Source organism: Prionailurus viverrinus, chromosome B2, assembly GCF_022837055.1.
Source record: "Prionailurus viverrinus isolate Anna chromosome B2, UM_Priviv_1.0, whole genome shotgun sequence".
NCBI classification, from domain to species: Eukaryota; Metazoa; Chordata; class Mammalia; order Carnivora; family Felidae; genus Prionailurus; species Prionailurus viverrinus.
Window position 1 is genome coordinate 140,329,150 of NC_062565.1, and position 18,470 is coordinate 140,347,619.

Genomic DNA, 18,470 nt, shown 5'->3' on the forward strand with positions numbered 1-18,470 from the left:
GCGCGGCGCGTGTTACTGAATCTAGGTCTCGGTCCCCTCCTGTGAAAATGAGGATAGAACGGCACCTACGCACACAGGGGCTGTAAGGATTCAATGACAGGATGTGCACACAGCATTTGAAGGGGCGGGGGCGGTAAGCACGCTCGGGACTTTCTTGGTCTACACCAGCATTTTCCAAAGGGGGGTGGGTGGAGCCTGCAGAGGACACAGGGCAGCGCCGGGGGCCGGCTTTGGTCATCACAGCTGGGGTAGCGGTACTGGGACCCAGTGGGCGGAGGCCAGAAATGCTATGAAATACCCTACAATTCCTGGGCAACAAAGAATTTTCTAGCCAAAAATGTCAATTGTGAGGAGGCTGAAAAACCCTGATCTAATGTATTTGAATTCTATTTAAACATTCATTTTAAAGAAAATAATAAAGTTACCAAACCAAAAGAAAACACCAGAAAGCCCCAGAATGTCCGGCTTATTTTACCTACAGAGCAGATATATGTGTATATGTACGTGTGTGTGTGTGTGTGTGTGTGTGTTTGTGTGTGTATGTGTTATGACTGAAGAAATCAGCGAGTAATCTGGGCAACGACATGGGCAGGTGAAAGGGTCATCAGCACACTACCTACACATGGGCAGGAGCAGGCTGGGGTATAGACAGATCCAATTCTGGATTCAATGTTTTCTCATTACATCTTTTACGACTATATTTTTAGCTACAAGGCTTTAGCATAAATTCACTGTACTGACTTTTGAGATTTTGTATCATAGGCTATAATCCCATGAACCTGTTGCAATCCCTTCATTACCTCCGATAATTTGTTAATTCACTTCACTGCACTTTATACATACATGAATGGGTCACCTGCAAAAATGCAATTTTGTTTCTTCCTTCATTGGGCTTATAGTACTTCTTGTTTATTTTATTCTTGAGTAGTTATAAAAACATAACTTGTATGAAGGTAAATTGTAATAATAAATATCTTGTTTCTATCCAACACTAACTTGATTTTTAAGAAGGACTCTTGTACTTTAATTATAAAACTGGATTTTAGTTTACACGTTTATTTTTATTTTAGACTCACTTTCAAAAAGAATTTGAGGCTACTTACGATAAAATTGCCGGCATAATAAGAACAAAAACAATGATAAAATAAAGTTACAAAGAAGAGAGAGAGGATGCTATTAAATAATGCTGTTTGAAGGCTACTAAAGGAATTACGTATGAAACTTAGTTTAGAACTTGGAGCAACCAAGGCACAGAAGGCCACATGAGGCGTCTGATGGCGGTCTCGGGCAGCTGCCTACAGAGGCTAGAGAGGCTGCCGGGGGTGCTGCCTAAGCCCCCACTGGGCCGTGCGTCCGTCCCCAGCTGCTGCGAGGGCAGGGCGCTACCAGCTCACACGTGCGGAATTGCCTCCCTTGGTAGACTAGGGCACCACTGCTCCTAGGAGGTGGCCGTGAGCCAAAGACTGACCACACACGTGTAGAACATGCCACTCCCTCGACTGAGTCTGTGGGACAGTTTGTGCCCCATTGCTCCCCCTCTCCCCGCTACCCTCTGACCCAGTGGGACCAGGCTGACGCTGGTCTCCAGGCACAATATTCCTGCTTAGCTTTTCTGCCCCCCTTGCTTTATCCTGCTTCCCTCACCCTTCTTCTGAGAACACTCAATACGGCACTTTCATAAAAATTCTCATCTCAGTCCCTAATTCCAGGCAATCAGACCTAACACAGAAGAATATTAGTTAAGTAGAAAAATATGTCCACAGGGTTCTCAAATATAGGGCAATATTCAACAGAAATAACATCCTCACTATCTGATTTCAAAACACACAAAGGCTTGAAAAAATGGCTTTCTTATGTGAATCCACCCATTTTACGAAGATCAGGATTACTTCACAAAGAAGTCAAGGCCTCAGTAGCTGTCAGCAAGGATGGCTGAAAGCTTCTCAAATGTGGTCCTCAAAGGTCAGGCATGGATGCCTCAAGTCGGGACCTTTTCTTTATAATGTCACGGGTATATCATCGTTAATTCTTCTAAAATTGTATTGACAATATGCTTTAAATCTGTCTCAGACAGGGGTAACTTGCTCCACATGCAGTACTCCTAATAGGGCAAAATTAGATATAAACTATATGAAAGTCTTAAAAATTAAAATCTGTATCAGGATATACCATAAATACTTGTTTATAATCAGAATAACAGTGACCTTCCACTGACTGCCTCCAAATGCATTACTTCACATTACTTCTCAAAACAATCCTTCAAGGGTGACATTACTGCCCCAATTTGGGATATATTAAAATTCAGCCTATTAACCTGACCGAGTTCTTGTAATTAGGGACACTGGAATTCCAGTACATCCAGTTTCCTTTAAAATACCTCTAGGGGCACCTGGGTGGCTCAGTCGGTTAAGCATCGTCTGACTTCAACTCAGGTCGTGATCCTGCAGTGCATGAGTTTGAGCCCAGCATCTGGCTTTTGCGCAGAGCCTGCTTCAGACCCTCTGTCTCCCTCTCTCTCTCTCCGCCCCCGCCCTGCTTGCACTTGCTCTCTTTCAAAAATAAAAATTAAAAAAAGCATATAAAAAAATACTTCTATTTATTCCGCAAGAGTATGCTGCCTCTATCATATTAATCAAACGAGCCCATTGCAATTCTCATTTTATATCTAAGCGACCTGCCTACTAGGTTTGAGGATAGCATAGTGGTTAAGACCCAAAGCCTACCCATTCTGTTGGGAGTATGTTAGATTAGAAGCCCCATTTTTTAAAAAGAAAAAAAAAATGACACAGAATTTTGAGGGTCTAGCTAATAGCTTAGTATTTCTCAAATTTGATTAATGTGCAGATCAGCTCAAAAAAATTACTGTAGAACTCCAGAAATACGTGGATTCTTCAGGGTTTAAAAATGTCAGCTTGAAAAACTTAAATAAGCTTTATTTGCTCATGGAAGCATTTTTCAATTGTGAATCTGCACTGTAAAACATTTTGTCTTGTAATTGGTAAAATAATTTTATGAACTCAATAGTGAAATGAAAATACAAAATTTTAAAAATTCTGACTTAACTCTATTCACTAAAAACTCCAGAAGTTTAAGAAACACTAGAGTAAGTCAATTTGACAAATTTTATGAATCTAACCTAGGAAGTTGCATTTCTGTAGATAGAAAAGAATTTTGGGTTCAAATTTTGGGGCCTAGAGAGGTTAATAAAAATAATGAGTTTGACAAGAATTTAGGTCAACTATTCTGAACAGGATTATTCTAGTTCATGGAAGTAAAAGCCTTGCCTTGATTAAGTTGGCTTGTCTAAAGACCAATAACCAGGAGGGATTACAGATTCTCCAGAAAAATTCTAAGGTGGTATAAATACGTTCTTGAAATATCACAAAAGAAATTCTCATATCTAATTCTCAGGGTTGGTTGAGAAGAAGTACTGACTTTTAGGAAACTTCTTTGAGCATCTATAGAGAATTAACCCCCTCTCTGGACTCCCCAGTGAACCTGCCTGTACCTCTATTTTAGCACTTTTTTTCACTTGTGTTATGAGTTATTTGTGTTTCTGACTTTCTCCTCTTGTATTCAGAAAGGTTTAGCCATAGGGATAGGCTTGTGCCATTATTTTATCTTCTCTAGAAGATTCTTCTCCTTTCTTAAGAAAATGAAAATTGTTTTAAATTTGTTCAATGCAACCATCCATCAGTCAAATATTTTCTGGCTTTCCTCAGAATATTCCCAATCTGCTAAATAGTACAACTACTTCAGAGCAGCAGAGAATTCTCCTAGAACCAAAATTTAATCATTTGATTTACTATTTTCCTTTATCATAATACAGCCTCTCTCCTCTTTGATAACTGTTTTCCTAGATTACAAATAAATTCCTTGCATGTAATATTTATAACATGATGAAAAGCATCTCAAGAAAACTGCTATGAATATGTTTAATTTGTCAAAAAGCAAACATTCTTCAATAAAGTGAACCAAAAACATAGCTAGTTTTTTTTCAAATAATAAACATTTTCATGAGGCCTTAATCCTTGAGGAAAGAACATTAACTAACTGCATGTGTATCTTACTGCAAAATCAAGGATAAGGTTGATAACAACCTCTAAAAATGCCCTGAACTAAGTAACTAAAACAAAGAAAAACTTTCCATTAAAAATATTCTAAAATCTACCTTAAGAAACACTTGGTAAAATTTAAATAGCTTCAAGACTCTGGACTGTGGTCAGAACCCTAAGTATAAAAGCCTAAAGTAAAGATCTTTGTTTCTGATACATTGGGGTCCTACACTATTCAAAATGTTATATATGCTCATATGTGCATTACGAGAAGAAAGAAAGCTATATGGTCAACTGGTTTTCTTCATTACAATGGCCATCTGTTCTAGGATAGAAAATACCTGAAAGCACAAATAAATTAAACCTGATGATGACCTGTAAGACATCTCCAGTCATTGGGTCCTGTCTGGGATCTAACAGGATCTATTATTTTGGAAGAAACCATTTACAATGTCTGAAAACTTGAGATGCTAAAGGGAGGTGGTACTGAAAATGAGTTTTCTGAGCCTGGCTTAGAAAAAGCTGAAAACTGTTATAGGAGGGAAGAAGGACTGAATTCCTACAGTCATGCCAAAGCTCAGTCAACTGTGGTGGACAACATGGCAGAGGAAGTGAACGGTGGGAGCAGAGACTATGGAGACTTCTCAGACCACGCTTCAAGATGGACAAGGAGGGCTAACACTACTGGTTGGGGCCCCATTCTAAATAGATCATCTCGATCCCAAAAACCATATGATACAATTTTTTTCATGCTGTCTACTTTCCTTAATGAATCTCAAATGAAACTTTATACGACTTTATTCTTGAGAGTTTGGGCAAGCAAGAAGAAATCTGTTCCTCACCAGCTGTGAACTCCCTGATGCAGACTCCGTGTCTGATGGTGCTCCTATCCCTTTCATCTTTCAGGCATCACCAACCGCCCCCCTCCGCCCCCGCCCCAGCCTCGCCTGGCCTTTCCACTCAATACACATCCGACAAAGAAACAGACTAGTTTTTATAATACACATCCTATAGTAACTCATCCAGTAGTAGTTCTGCTAAAACAGACACCACTTTATTGATTTTTATTTTTGGCAGAGAAACTCTGTTTCTGTAATTAGCATGTAATAGTAACAGTCTTGTTTAATATCCAACTATTTCCCACAGATGATTAATCACAAGTAACACTGCCAAAATAGGATCTCTTAAAAATGTGCAAAGAGGAGGACCGAAGAGGGCGGTGGAGGAAGACCACCCCTGGCTCACCTCCTCCATGGACACAACAGATAACAGGTACATCTGTGTGACTAACCCTAAATAGGACCTGACGACAGCAGAACGGATCTTGCAGCTAATCACAGCAGAGGCAACACTGGAAAGGGGAGGAGGAACAGAGCTGTGGTTGGGAACCAAACCCCGAGTGACACTGACCACAGGAGAGAGCAGGGAGAAGGGAGATCACACCGGACACCAGATACCCCAGCACCGGGAACACAAGCACCCACTGCATCTGGCCTTGAAAACTAGCGACGCTTAACTTAGGGAGCTTTTAAAATCAGCGGGGCTTAACTCTGGGTACCTTAAAAATCAGTGGGATTAACTCCAGGAGAGCAAGAGGACATAGGAAACTGAGTCCCCACCCTTAAAGAGCCAACATATTAAACAGCTCCACCCAAGCACAGCACAACACCAGGAGCTTGAGAAGTGCCCACGGAATATGTGCAGGAGATTTACTTACGAATCTCAAACGTGCACTAGAGGGGCAGGGGTCTTCAGAAGACCTCCCCGAGAACAAAGCGCTGGCAAACACCATTTCTCATCCCCGCTCTTGGCCTAGCTAGCCGGACTTTTGCGGGAACCAGCACTAACACTCCCCACCTGTCTAGCTAGTGCCGTACCCCGTCCCCTCGTGTGCTCCTGTGGACTGGCCCCATCTAACCTGCCCGCCGTGGCAGGCATCCCTCCAAAGCGGCTCCTGCCCTGCCACACACTGCAAGCAGCCCTGGCAGGGCTCGGGGCCACTCCAAAAGTGCCACCTGCCCCGGGGAGAGGGAGAGGAAAGCCCACGCAGCACGGCGTCCAGCTGCAGTAGCTGAGCCTTTTCGCTGGCTACGCAGGGACAGAGCCTTGCCATTCAGTGGGCCCGCGGCTGCGGCAGAGGCTGACTGCAAACACCTAGTCTGATCACTGACTTTACCCACCTACAAGCCCAAGTAGTCCTCAGACGGGCAACTCAACAGCACAAGGACTAAACCCCATCCAGCACACCCACAGCACACGAAAGTGGGTCACTGCAGCTGACTGGGCTGAAGACAAACGTGGCTCAGCCACGACAGCACGGTGCATGCCGTCCACATAGGAGACGCCCCTGGAGCACCTGCTTCTGGTGCCCAGGGCGCACTGTGCTACAGGGCACCACATGACCTCTTCTATGCAAGGCTACTACTTTCAAGGCCGGGAGACGTAGCTGACTTCCCTAATACACAGAAACAAAGTTAGACAGAAACAAAGAGTCAGGAGTGTGTCCCAAATGAAAGAACAGGACAAAAATCACAGCAAAAGAGCTAAATGAGCGAAGATAAGCAAAATGCCTGATAAAAAAATAAAAGGAATGGTCATAAAGATACTGGACTTGAAAAAAGAATGGGTAAGCTAAGAACTTCAACAAAGAGAAAATGTAAAACAGAACCAGAGATGGGGAACTCAATAAGTAGAATTAAAAAAACACACTAGAGGGAACCAACAGCAGATCAGGGGAGGCAGAAGAATGGGTCAGTGATCCAGAAGACGGCGCAATGGAAAGCAATTAAGCTGAACAGCAAAACAAAAAAAGAATAAAAAATGAGAGTATGTTAAGGAACTCAGAGACATCATCAACTGTATTAACAACTGCATCGTAGGGATCCTAGGAGGAGAAAATATAAAAAGGCAGAACTCTTATTTGAAGAAATAACAGCTGAAACACCTTCCCTAACCCAGAAAAGGAAAGAGACATCTGGATCCAGAAAGCACAGAAAACCCCTAACAAGATTAACCCAAGGATGTCCACACCAAGGCACAAAACAATTAAAATGTAAAAAAAGTAACAATAAAGAGAGAATTTTAAAAGTAGCATGAGAAAACACAGTTACATACAAGGGAAATCCCATAAGGCTTTGGCAGATACATTCAAAGTGCTGAAAGGAAAAAACCTGCAAGCAGGAATACTACCCAGCAGCATTTTTATTCAGAATTGAAGATGAGATGAGGAGTTTCCCCAAACAAACATTAAAAGAGATCATCGCCACTAACACATCCTTATAGGAAGTGTTAAAGGGACTTGAGGGGAAAGGAAAGGCCATAACTAGAAGAAAGTTATGAAAGGAAAAAAAACCTTCACAGATAAAAGCAAACTTCTAATAAATGTAGATTAATCATTTAAGAAAGTATGGAGGTTTAAATACAAAAGTAGTAAAATCAATTATACGTACCAAACTCAGCCAAGGGATTTCACATTTTACAACGTAAAAAGATGTAAAATATGATATCACATACATAAGACATGGACAGGGTAAGTAAAAATTTAGTGCTTTTAGAATATGTTCAAACTTAAGCAACCATAACTTCATACAGACTTCCATACACATTAAGACATACATGAACCTAATGGTAACCACAAATCAAAAACCTGTTTATATACAACAAATAAAGATAAATAAATTCAAGCATAACACTAAAGAAAGCCATCAAACCACAAGGGAAGAGAGCAAGAGAAGAAGAAAGGAATAGAGAACTATAAAAACATACTGTGTATGTGCATCACACCATACACAAAAATAAACTTAAAATAAACTAAAAACCTAAATGTGAGACCAAAACCATAAAACCCCTAGAAGATAACATAGGCAATAATCTCTCTGACATAGCCATATTTTTCTACATATGACTCCAGAGGCAAGGGAAACAAAAGCAAAAATAAACTATCGGGACTACACCAAAATGAAAAGCTTTTGCACAGCAAAGGAAACCATCAACAAAACAAAAAGCAACCTATTAAATGGGAGAAGATATTCGCAAATGACAGATCTGATAAAGGGTTAGTATCCAAGTTATACAAAGAACTTACACAACTCAACACCAAAGAATTCAATTAAAAAAAAATGCACAGAGGACTTGAGTAAACATTTTTTCCAAAGACGACATCCAGATGGCCAACAGACACATGAAAAGAGGCTCAACATCCCTAATCATCAAGAAAATGCAAATCAAAACCACAATGAGACATCACCTTGTATCTGTCAGAATGGCTAGAATCAAAAAGACATGAAATAACAAATGTGGGTGAGATTGTGGAGAATAAGGAACCCTTGTGCCCTGTTGGGAGAAATGTAAATTGGTGCAACTACCGTGGAAAACAATTTGGACACTTTTCAAAGACTTAAAAATAGAAATACCATATGATCCAGTAATATGACTACTAGTATTTACCCAAAAAAACACAAGAACACTAATTTCAAAAGATATATACACCCCTATTTATAGCAGTTATTATTTACAACAACCAAGATATGGCAGTAATCCAAGTGTCCATTTATAGATGAATGGATAAAGAAGATGTGTACATATGCATGCATGTATACACGTATACACACACACACACACACACACACACACACACACACACACACACACACAAGGAATATTACTCAGCCATAAAATAAGAATGAGATCTTGCCTTTTGTAATAACGTGGATGGACCTAGAGTGTACATGCTAAGTGAAATATGTCAGGGAAAGACAAATACCATGATTTCAATTACATATGGAATCTAAAAAACAAAACAAACGAACAAATAGGACACAAAGAAACAAACAAACCTAAAACCAGACTTAACCACAGAGAACAAACTGGTGGTTGCCAGAGGGAAGGGGGGTGAGAAGATAGGTAAAATAAATACAACTTCCAGTTATAAAATAAATAAGTCATTGAGCACCTGGGTGTCTCAGTTGATTGAGCATCCAATTCTTGATTTCAGCTCAGGCTGTGATCTCACAGTTCGTGGGGTCGAGCCCCGTGTCGGGCTCTGTGCTGACAGTGTGGAACCTGCTTGGGATTCTCCTTCTCCCTCTCTCTCTGTCCCTCTCCCGCTCGCATGTGCACGCTCTCTGTCTCTCTGTCTGTCTGTCTGTCTGTCTCTCTCACACACACACACACGCTCTCTCTCTCAAAATAAATAAATTTTTATTTACTGTGTGAGCACTGAGGAATGTAGAAAATTTTGGACCAATATGTTGTACAACTGAAACTGACATAACACTGTATGTTAATTGCACTTCAAATAAAAAAAAAAAGGTGGAAAAAAATTCATGATAAAAAATGTTTGAGGTAACTTGAATTTAGAAATCTATGCAGAAATCACAAAACGAATACTGACTTCTTTTTCTGAAGATGAGGTGACCAAACAACTTATCTTCCATCCTAGAATACTTTTAAGAGTACAAGGTGATAATACCACCACCACCAGGGCAGCATGGGTAAACCTAGACATTTGGTCACTGTAAAAGGGAGAAAAATTAGGACAAGAACTATTCACACATTGTGATTTTTCTTATTCAGGAGAGATAAACAGTACAGTTTGCATGGAAGTGAAGATCAGATCCTAGAGATAATTTCCTATGACACATTCTCAGATGAACACAGATTTACAAATAAACAGAAACTCACCTCTGGTTTAGGGACAAAAGCCCGACCCGGAATGGTCAAGATGTGCTGAACGTTGCAGAGGTACTGGGCCATAACAGAAAGGCGACTGCGCTGTTTGCTTCCTGTACTGGCTGTAAGTCTCTATGGGACAAAAAGGAATTTTTAGCAAATAATTAATCCAGTCTGATTAGACAGAATGCAGCCAACATCCTATTATCTATGGACACTAGATGGAGTGTTGAGATAAATTTTAAAACAATAGGCTATCTGACACATGATACACAGGCAGCATGGGGAACATTTTCCTCCAATATCAGCAGACGCGAAACTAGGAAATGTGAATTATATCCTATATAATGCACTCAAAAATCCAGTAAGAAAACTTCCCTATCACTGGATGCTGGGGATTTTCAAACCACTGTTATATTACGTAGAAGAAGGTCCTATATGAAACAAATATCAGTCTATATTTGATGAATGAAGAAATTAGTAAGCATAATTAAGAACTAAAAAGACTTATTTAATCTTATGGATTACCAAAATATATGAAGGAACATTTTCAATAGTGTGCTTTTCTTTATTTAAATCTAATAAAACTTAGGGTCGTCTGAGTGGCCCAGTCGGTTAAGCTGCCGACTTCGGCTCAGGTCATGATCCCACGGTCTAGGAGTGCAAGCCCTACGTCAGGCTCAGTGCTGACAGCTCAGAGCCCGGAGTCTGCTTCAGATTCTGTGTCTCCAGGGCTCTCTGCCCCTCCCCCATTTACACTCTGTCTCTTTGGCTCTCAAACATAAACATTAAAAAAATCTTTTAATCTAATAAAACTTTGAATATTCAGAACTCTTGGAGTGTTCTTTTGTTTTTGCAAAAACCAGGAATTTCATCTTTTAAGAACCTAAACAATTTTAAAACCAGGTGTATCTAAATTTTTTTTTTAATGTTTTATTTATTTTTGAGACAGAGAATGAGCAGGGGAAGGGCAGAGAGAGAGGGAGACACAGAATCCGAAGCAGGCTCCAGGCTCTGAGCTGTCAGCACAGAGCCCAACGCGGGGCTTGAACTCAGTAACCGCGAGATCATGACCTGAGCCGAAGTCGGACGCTTAACCGACTGAGCCACCCAGGCGCCCCAAAACCAGATATATCTAAATTAACTCATAATTGCAATGCAATTTCAACCAAAATCTCAAAGGATGTTTGAAAGGAAATTTACATTAAATTCCCTAAAATTTTATATGGAAAGACAAAGGGCCCAGGGTAGCCAGAAAGCTCCTGAAGAACATCAACATGGGGCAGGCTGGGGCAGACTCACCCCACCAGACATCAAAATTAAGGCCAAGTATGGCATTACTCTAGGCACAGACCAACAGAACAACGACCTTGGAAACAGACCCAAGCACATGTGGATGTTTGCTGTGTGACAGATGTAAGGCAGCAGCCACTCATAGAAGAAGGATGGACCACTCGATCTGTGATATTGGTAGAAGTAGGTATATCTACAGGAGAAAAGAGTAACTCCCCATCTCGTACCATAACCAAAAATAAATTCCAAGTGCATTAACACAAAATAAAGAGCAAAACTTTAAAATGTTTATAAGTATTTATTACTCCATGCTAGGCAAAAATTTCTTGAAGATGCAAAAGCAAAAGCTGTAAGAGACTGATCCTTTACTCTATTAAAATTTAAAACTTCCATAATAAAAAAACACTATAAACATAAGTCACAGAGAGAAGGTATTTGAAACTCCTTTGACAAAGGATTAGGGTTCAAAACATAGGAGAACTCCTACACATCAGTAACCGAAAGATAAACAATAGAAAATATGCTAAGAAATACACTAAGAGCACCCAAATGAACCATAACCATGAACTATGCTCAACCACATTACAAATTAAGGACATACACATTTCAGCTATAATGAGATAAGCTTTCCTATCCACGAAACGAACAAAATTTCAACAACAACAACAAAAAGAGCCTGGCAGAACCTAGAACTGGTGAATATATGGAGCCAGAGGAACCCCCACCTACCGCTAGGGAGAACAGGTACAAGCACTCTGCATTACAATTTGGCAAAATATACAGGAGAGCCGAAGCTGAGTACACCCTCATGACCCTTTAGGTCTACCTTCAGGACGTGTCCTAGAGAACAGTACATATACTTCCACAAGGAAATACCGTGGAAGAATGTTCCCTACCACATCATACATGCATAGCGTCAAAAATGGCGAGAAAAACATAAAGGCCCGTCAACAGGAATGAATAAGCAAACTGTGGTAATTTTGACAATGGAACACTAAGTAACAGTTAAAATGAGTAAGAAGGTGTTACCAGCACAGATCCCAAAATAGAGCAGAAAATAATGAAGTGGCAGAAAACATGTGGAGTATGACTCCATGTATATAAAAACTTCAAAACATTACCCCTCATTGTTTCCTGTGTGTGAACATATATGTATCTGCAAAACACATGCATGGGAATGATGAGTATCAATTTTGAGTACAACTCACAGGAGAGAAAGAAAGGGGGCTGAAGAGGGTTTTAAGCATATCTATAACATTTTATTTCTTAAAAAAAAAAAGACATAAAAATATGGCAATATGTTAAGATTAGACATAACTGAATGAAGGATGAAAAAAAATGAGGCACAATGACTTTTAAAAAATGTATCCTGCTTCTCTATGTTCTTAGAGTTTACTGGATACTCTGAGCCTCTTCTAAGTGATACAGGGTCAGCCTTACAAACGCCAATGGCTGCTGGATTAATCATGGAGTTGAGTACGTCGGCCGTGTGCCACACTACTAAATGAATGAGTGTTTACCGCACTGCGTTTTGTCTTCCTGCTTCACCGTCATGTGCAGATCCCTAAAATTCCCTATTATTTGCTACTTCTGACCTGTCTGGACACGAAAACCACATAATTTGGCTCGCAAGAGCTTTGCCTTACGGAGGTTTTAAAACTGAGATGCTCAGGGCACCTGGGTGGCTCAGTCGGTTAAGCATCCGACTTTGGTTCAAGTCATGATCTCACAGTTCGTGGGTTCGAGGCCCACCTCAAGCTCTGTGCTGTCACCCGGAACCTGCTTCAGATGCTGTGTCTTCCTCTCTCTGCCCCTCCCCTGCTTGTGCTCTGTCTCACTCAGGAAAATAAACGAGCGTTAAAAAAAAAATTATCTGAGATGCTCAGAAAATTTCCTGTGGGGAAAGTAATAGATTTTGTAGCATCTGTTTTGTTACTCAGAAGCCATCCCTCCACCTCATCCCTCTTTTTAAATTACCTGGTTCTGGTCTATATTTAGACAGTTGAAGTGACTGGGAGGCCCAGTTCAGGATAAGTGATAGGCTGCTACAATATAAATGACAAAGCAAATTGTTCCTTAGTAAACTGTAAAACCAAGAAATGCAGATATTCAAGCAAAAAAAAAAAAAAAAAAAAAAAAAAAAAAAAAAAAAAAAGGACAAACACCAGAAGCACGTATTTAAAGAATAAACTTATGGATCAAAGGGTCAAAAATATTTCTAGTTCCTCACGAATTTCTTTCGGAGCTTAAATGTACCATTGCCATGAAAGTAAAAACTTCAAAGTGCACTGTGCAACCGGCACAATTCAAAGCAGTTGTGTAAAACTAAAATCTAGCGTGAACTTAATCCCAAAATAAAAAAAAAAAAATAGGGGCGCCTGGGTGGCTCAGTCGGTTAAGCGGCCGACTTCGGCTCAGGTCATGATCTCAGGGTCCGTGAGTTCGAGCCCCGCGTCGGGCTCTGTGCTGACAGCTCAGAGCCTGGAGCCTGTTTCAGATTCTGTGTCTCCCTCTCTCTGACCCTCCCTTGTTCATGCTCTGTCTCTCCCTGTCTCAAAAAAAAACAAAACAAAAACAAAAACGAAAAAAAACCACGTTAAAAATAAATAAATAAATAAATAAATAAACCAGGGGTGCCTGGTTGGCTCAGTCAGTTGAGCGTCTGACTTCACCTCAGGTCATGACCTCACAGGGTATGAGATCGAGCCCCACATAGGGCTCTCTGCCGTCAGTGCAGAGCCCGCTTCGGATCCTTTTGTACCCCTCTCAACCCCTCCCTCCAACTCTCTCTCTCTCAAAAATGAATGAACATTAAAAAAAAAGAAAGTCTGCATATGAAAATTAGTATTTATGCTGGATTGTTTTCCAATATTTTACCTTATATCTCAAAGGTGTTCTCACTGATGAATTCAACAAAATTTTAAAAATCACTTTAACCAACGAGCAAACCAGTGAGGCACAGAGGGTAAACGGAATTGGACGTGAAGGCATGCTTAAGTATATTTCACTCAGGGTGCTAGGCAGGCCTCCACTCCTGCCAGTAAAGCCTGACCCCTCAACTTGACCCATCCAAACTTTGCAGCAAATACACCTAGGCTGTGGAGATGAAAATTGTGGATAATACACCTGAATTCAGAAGAAAGCAGCACATTCATTACGGAAAAATTCAAGCCACAGAATAGAAAGCTCTGCAAAAATTTCGTTAAAAACTAGCACCAGAGGGGCACCTGTGTGGCTCAGCTGTTTAAGCAGCTGACTTCTGTTCAGGTCATGATCTCGCAGTTTGTGGGTTTGAGCCCCGCATCGGGCTCTGTGCTGACAGTTCAGAGCCTGGAGCCTGCTTCGGATTCTCTATCTCCCTCTCTCTCTGCCCCTCCCCCACTCCTGCTCGGTCTCTAAAAATTAAATAAACATTAAAAAAACATTTTTAACCCCCCCTCCCCCCCCAGAAAACAACAACAATAACAACAAACTAGCACAAGAGTTACATGGTCAAAATCAGTCATCCAAACAGGACTTAATATTTCTATGATACGTTATATGTAAAGCTATTAGAGTTCAAACTCCGTTACAAGGTAGACATTTTAACAACAAAAGGCCGGGAAACCAAACCAGTTAATTTTTCAGTAAAAGGAAACCTCTAACCCTGGAGATTTTAAAAGCCTTCTGAGGCAGTTTAAGACAAACCAGGGGTCAAAGATTTCACAATGACAGTGTTATTTTCTTCCTCATTCATCTAAAATCATTTTAAGTAGAAAAATTAGGCTTATTCTTGGGAAGCTACACAGCCAAATATCAGGGACACTGAAAACGACATATTTCCTGGCAAGGTAACTCCCTCCCTCCCTGCTAGGGGTGGACCATTAAGCAGCAGGGGCCCCTGAAGATGGGAGGAGAGCAACAAGCTGATCCTGGACCCAGAAAGGAAAGACCACAGGTCCGGTCACACGGAGAACTTAAACATCATGACTGCAGCAGAAAACACACGACCTGGGTTCAAGTTCAGCTTTCCCTGTAACTAGCTCCGTGACCTTCTGCCAGACCTTAACTTATGTTGAGCCTCAGTTTCATCATCTATGAAATGAGGTTAGATGAGATTTGTTAAGGTCTCATTTACTGCTACACAGTCTGATTCTATTTTATGAGCTGGAACTTTATACTGTCTATATGTTCTTTAATGTGTGCGAGCTGAATTCTTAGCTTTAGACCCCGCAGACCTGGAGAGAAGAGGACTGTGCTCAGTTGCTTCTGCTCTACAACTCAACAAAGCCAAGCAAAGTGAATGCCTAATGAGCGCTATCTGCGGAATATAAAATCACAAATATGACACTGTCAAGAGCAAACAGAGGTTATATGGAAAATACTGCTCGCCATATATTGTCCTGTTTAGACTTTCACTCGCAAAATGTGAAAATTGCTCAGAGGACCAGTGTTAACCATGCTTCTGGAGCATTCCATAAATTATAGACTCAATGTAAACTCTTCTTGATACCCGTACTAAAATTTAACTAAAATCAACATTTTTTTTCTGGTTAAAGAAAAATAATTGCATATGCTGAAGTTAAAGCAACACTGTTATTAATAATCACAACTGACATTCTGAGTCACTGAAAATATTCCTCCACCTCTTAAGCCTCTGTTCCTTTGCATTTTCCCCCAAAAGAATTAGAGTACATAGTGTTTTGCATCTCTATTGTGTTATTCAAGAACAGAAATACCATAATAATCATGTCATCTGAGAAAATAAAAGTCCAAGAACAAATCAAAAGGCTGAAAAAACAAGAAAACTATTAATATATGCTCAACTCAAACACACAGAAGAGAGTGGGAATCATAAGCCGGAAATGACATGGGCCTTAGGAAAGTAGTGATGCCTTACAGTTCCTAACAAACACAAAAGGGCCCTACGTTTTTGGGATGGAAAATTCTAAGATGGCTGAGACAAAGATTTTATGGCTAAATACCCTAAAGCAAAGGTTCCTATCCTCTGCATTGCTGATGTTTTCAGCTGGTAAATGTGGAGCGATTCTCTGTTGTTGGGGCTATCTTGCGCACTGAAGGATGTCTACCGGCTTCCCTAACCTCTACCCACTAGACACCAAAAACACCCCCCAGTTGCGACAACCAAAAATATCTCCAGACGGGCAGAAGTGAGGAATACAGCAAAGCAGGAGGATCCTGAGCTCACTCCTGTGAACATAGCACAGCTTCAGCTGCGTACAGAGCAACTCTCCCTGAGAACGACCTGACGACTGGGAGAACAGCGGAGGTAGCTGTAAATATAAAGACAAAGCCTCAAGCAGGGAAAGAGGGACAAAGACATGGTCAGGTCAGGAACCAAACCCAAGAGTGAGAGAAGATATATTCCAGGTGCAAACATCCTCCCTGGGAAGTGAGGGGTTACAGCCCCACACCAGGCACCCCCCACCCTGGGGATCTGCACCAGGAAGTTAAGTTCCCATAACTTCTGTTACTGAAAATCAGCTGGGCTTTGCTTTGGGAGAATTGGAAGGCTAGCGGAAATGGAGATTCCGCGCTTAACGGGACTACACATAACCTCACTTGCTCCGAGACTCCGCAAAGAGGCAGGCGCTTGAAAAGTGGCCATATGTGCAGAAAATATATTGCCTGGTTTTAGGGAGCAGGCCAAAGGGGCAGGGTTGTGTAAGAACTTTATCCAAGAGTGGACATGCTGGCAGGCACTATTCTTCTTACCCTCTCAGCCTACGCGTCCGATGCTGGCGGGCACCAGTCTGACACTCTCCATATACCTTTCTGGCACCGCTTGCCCCGCCCCGGTGTTCCCCTGAAGACCTGCATTGCCGAACCCACCTTCCTGCCAGGTGCTCCTGGACTCCTACCCTGTACACCTGGCAGAGAGCCTCAGGGAGACTGTTGCCCCCAAAATCAACTCTTGCCGGGGAAGTGGGTGGGGCATCTCTGCCCCCCAGTGTACCTGTTGCAATCACAGCCCAGTGCCAACAGAGGGGTGCATACAGCCAACAGGGGACACCCCTGAAGCACCTGGTTCTGGTGACCCACGGCACACCTTCCACATAAGGCCACCTCCTTCAAGAACAGGAATCCCAGCTGACCTACCTAGTATATAGAAACAAATACAGAGTTAGACAACATGAGCAGACAGTAGAAAAGGTTCCAAACAAAACAGGACAAAGCCCGAAAAAGAGCTAAACAAAAAGAGATAAGCAATCTACCTAATAAAGAGTTCAAAGTGATGGTTATAAAGATGTTCACCAAACTCGGGGGGAGTGGATCAACTCAGCAAGGACTTAAATAAAGGGATAGAAAATATAAAAAAGAGCCAGTGACAGCTGGAGAATACAATAACTGCAAGGGAAAACACAACAGAGGGAGTCAAGAGCAAATCAGGGGATGCAAAAGAACAGATCAGTGATCTGGAGGATAGGGCAGCAGAAATCATTCAGGTTGAATGGCAAAAAGAAAAAAAGAATGAAAAAAATCAGGATGGGTTAAGGGACCTCTGGGACAACATTGGGCACACAACACCCATCTTATAAGGAGTCACACAGAAAGAAGAGAGAAAGGACCAGAAAACTTAATTCTAGGAAATAACGGAAAAGCTACCTAACAAGGAAAAGAAAACACAGATCTACGTCCAGGAAGCAGAGACACCCTAAACAAGATGAACCCAAAGAGGTCCATATGGAGACAGATAACCATTAAAATCTCAAAAATTAAAGACAAAGAAGGAGTCTTAAAAGCAGCAAGAGAAAAGCAACTGGTTATATAAAAGGAAATATCTATAAGAGCTGATTTTTCAGCAGAAAATCTGAAGGCCAGAACACATGATATATTCAAAGTGCTGAAAGAAAAAAACCTACAACCAAGAACACTCTACCCAGCAAGAAATATTATCATTCAGAATTAAAGGTGAGATAGTTTCCCAGACAAACAAAAGTTAAAGAAGTTCATCACCACTAAACCAGCCCTTGCAAGAAACATTTAAGGGATTTCTTTAAGCAAAACAGAAAATGCCATAACTGGATGAAAATCACAAAAGAAAAAATTTCACTGGTAACAGTATTATACATTAAAGGTAGTAAATGAACCCCTCATAAAAGCTAGTATGAAGGTTCAGACAAAAGTAGTCAAATCAACCATACCTATGATAATTAGGAATACACAACATAAAAAGACATAAAATAGGACATCAAGTACATAAAACATGGGCAGGAAGGATAAAATTGTAATGCTTCTAGAATGGGTTCGAACTTAAGCAACCATCAAGTTAAATAGACTACAATGTTCATAGGTTGTTATAGATAGCCAGAAGGCATGAGGTGGGGTCAAGGGAGATTGTTTTGTCTTTTAAAGTTTATTTATTTATGAGAGAGAGAGAGAGAGAGAGAGAGAGAGAGAGAGAGAGAGCGAGCGCGCTATCGTGCAAGAGCCAGCTCTGGAAGGCACACG

The 18,470-nt window shown here is 41.0% G+C and overlaps 1 protein-coding gene across 2 annotated transcripts in view; it reads right to left on the reverse strand.

Annotated features, from left to right (window-relative positions):
• TFB1M (transcription factor B1, mitochondrial) overlaps positions 1-18,470 on the reverse strand; it is a 65,965-nt gene that overhangs the window by 19,981 nt on the left and 27,514 nt on the right. For both annotated transcript variants that reach the window (XM_047859616.1, XM_047859617.1), the window contains exon 5: positions 9,738-9,857. In XM_047859616.1, coding sequence (XP_047715572.1) covers positions 9,738-9,857 — 120 coding nt within the window. The remainder of the gene's footprint in view (positions 1-9,737; positions 9,858-18,470) is intronic.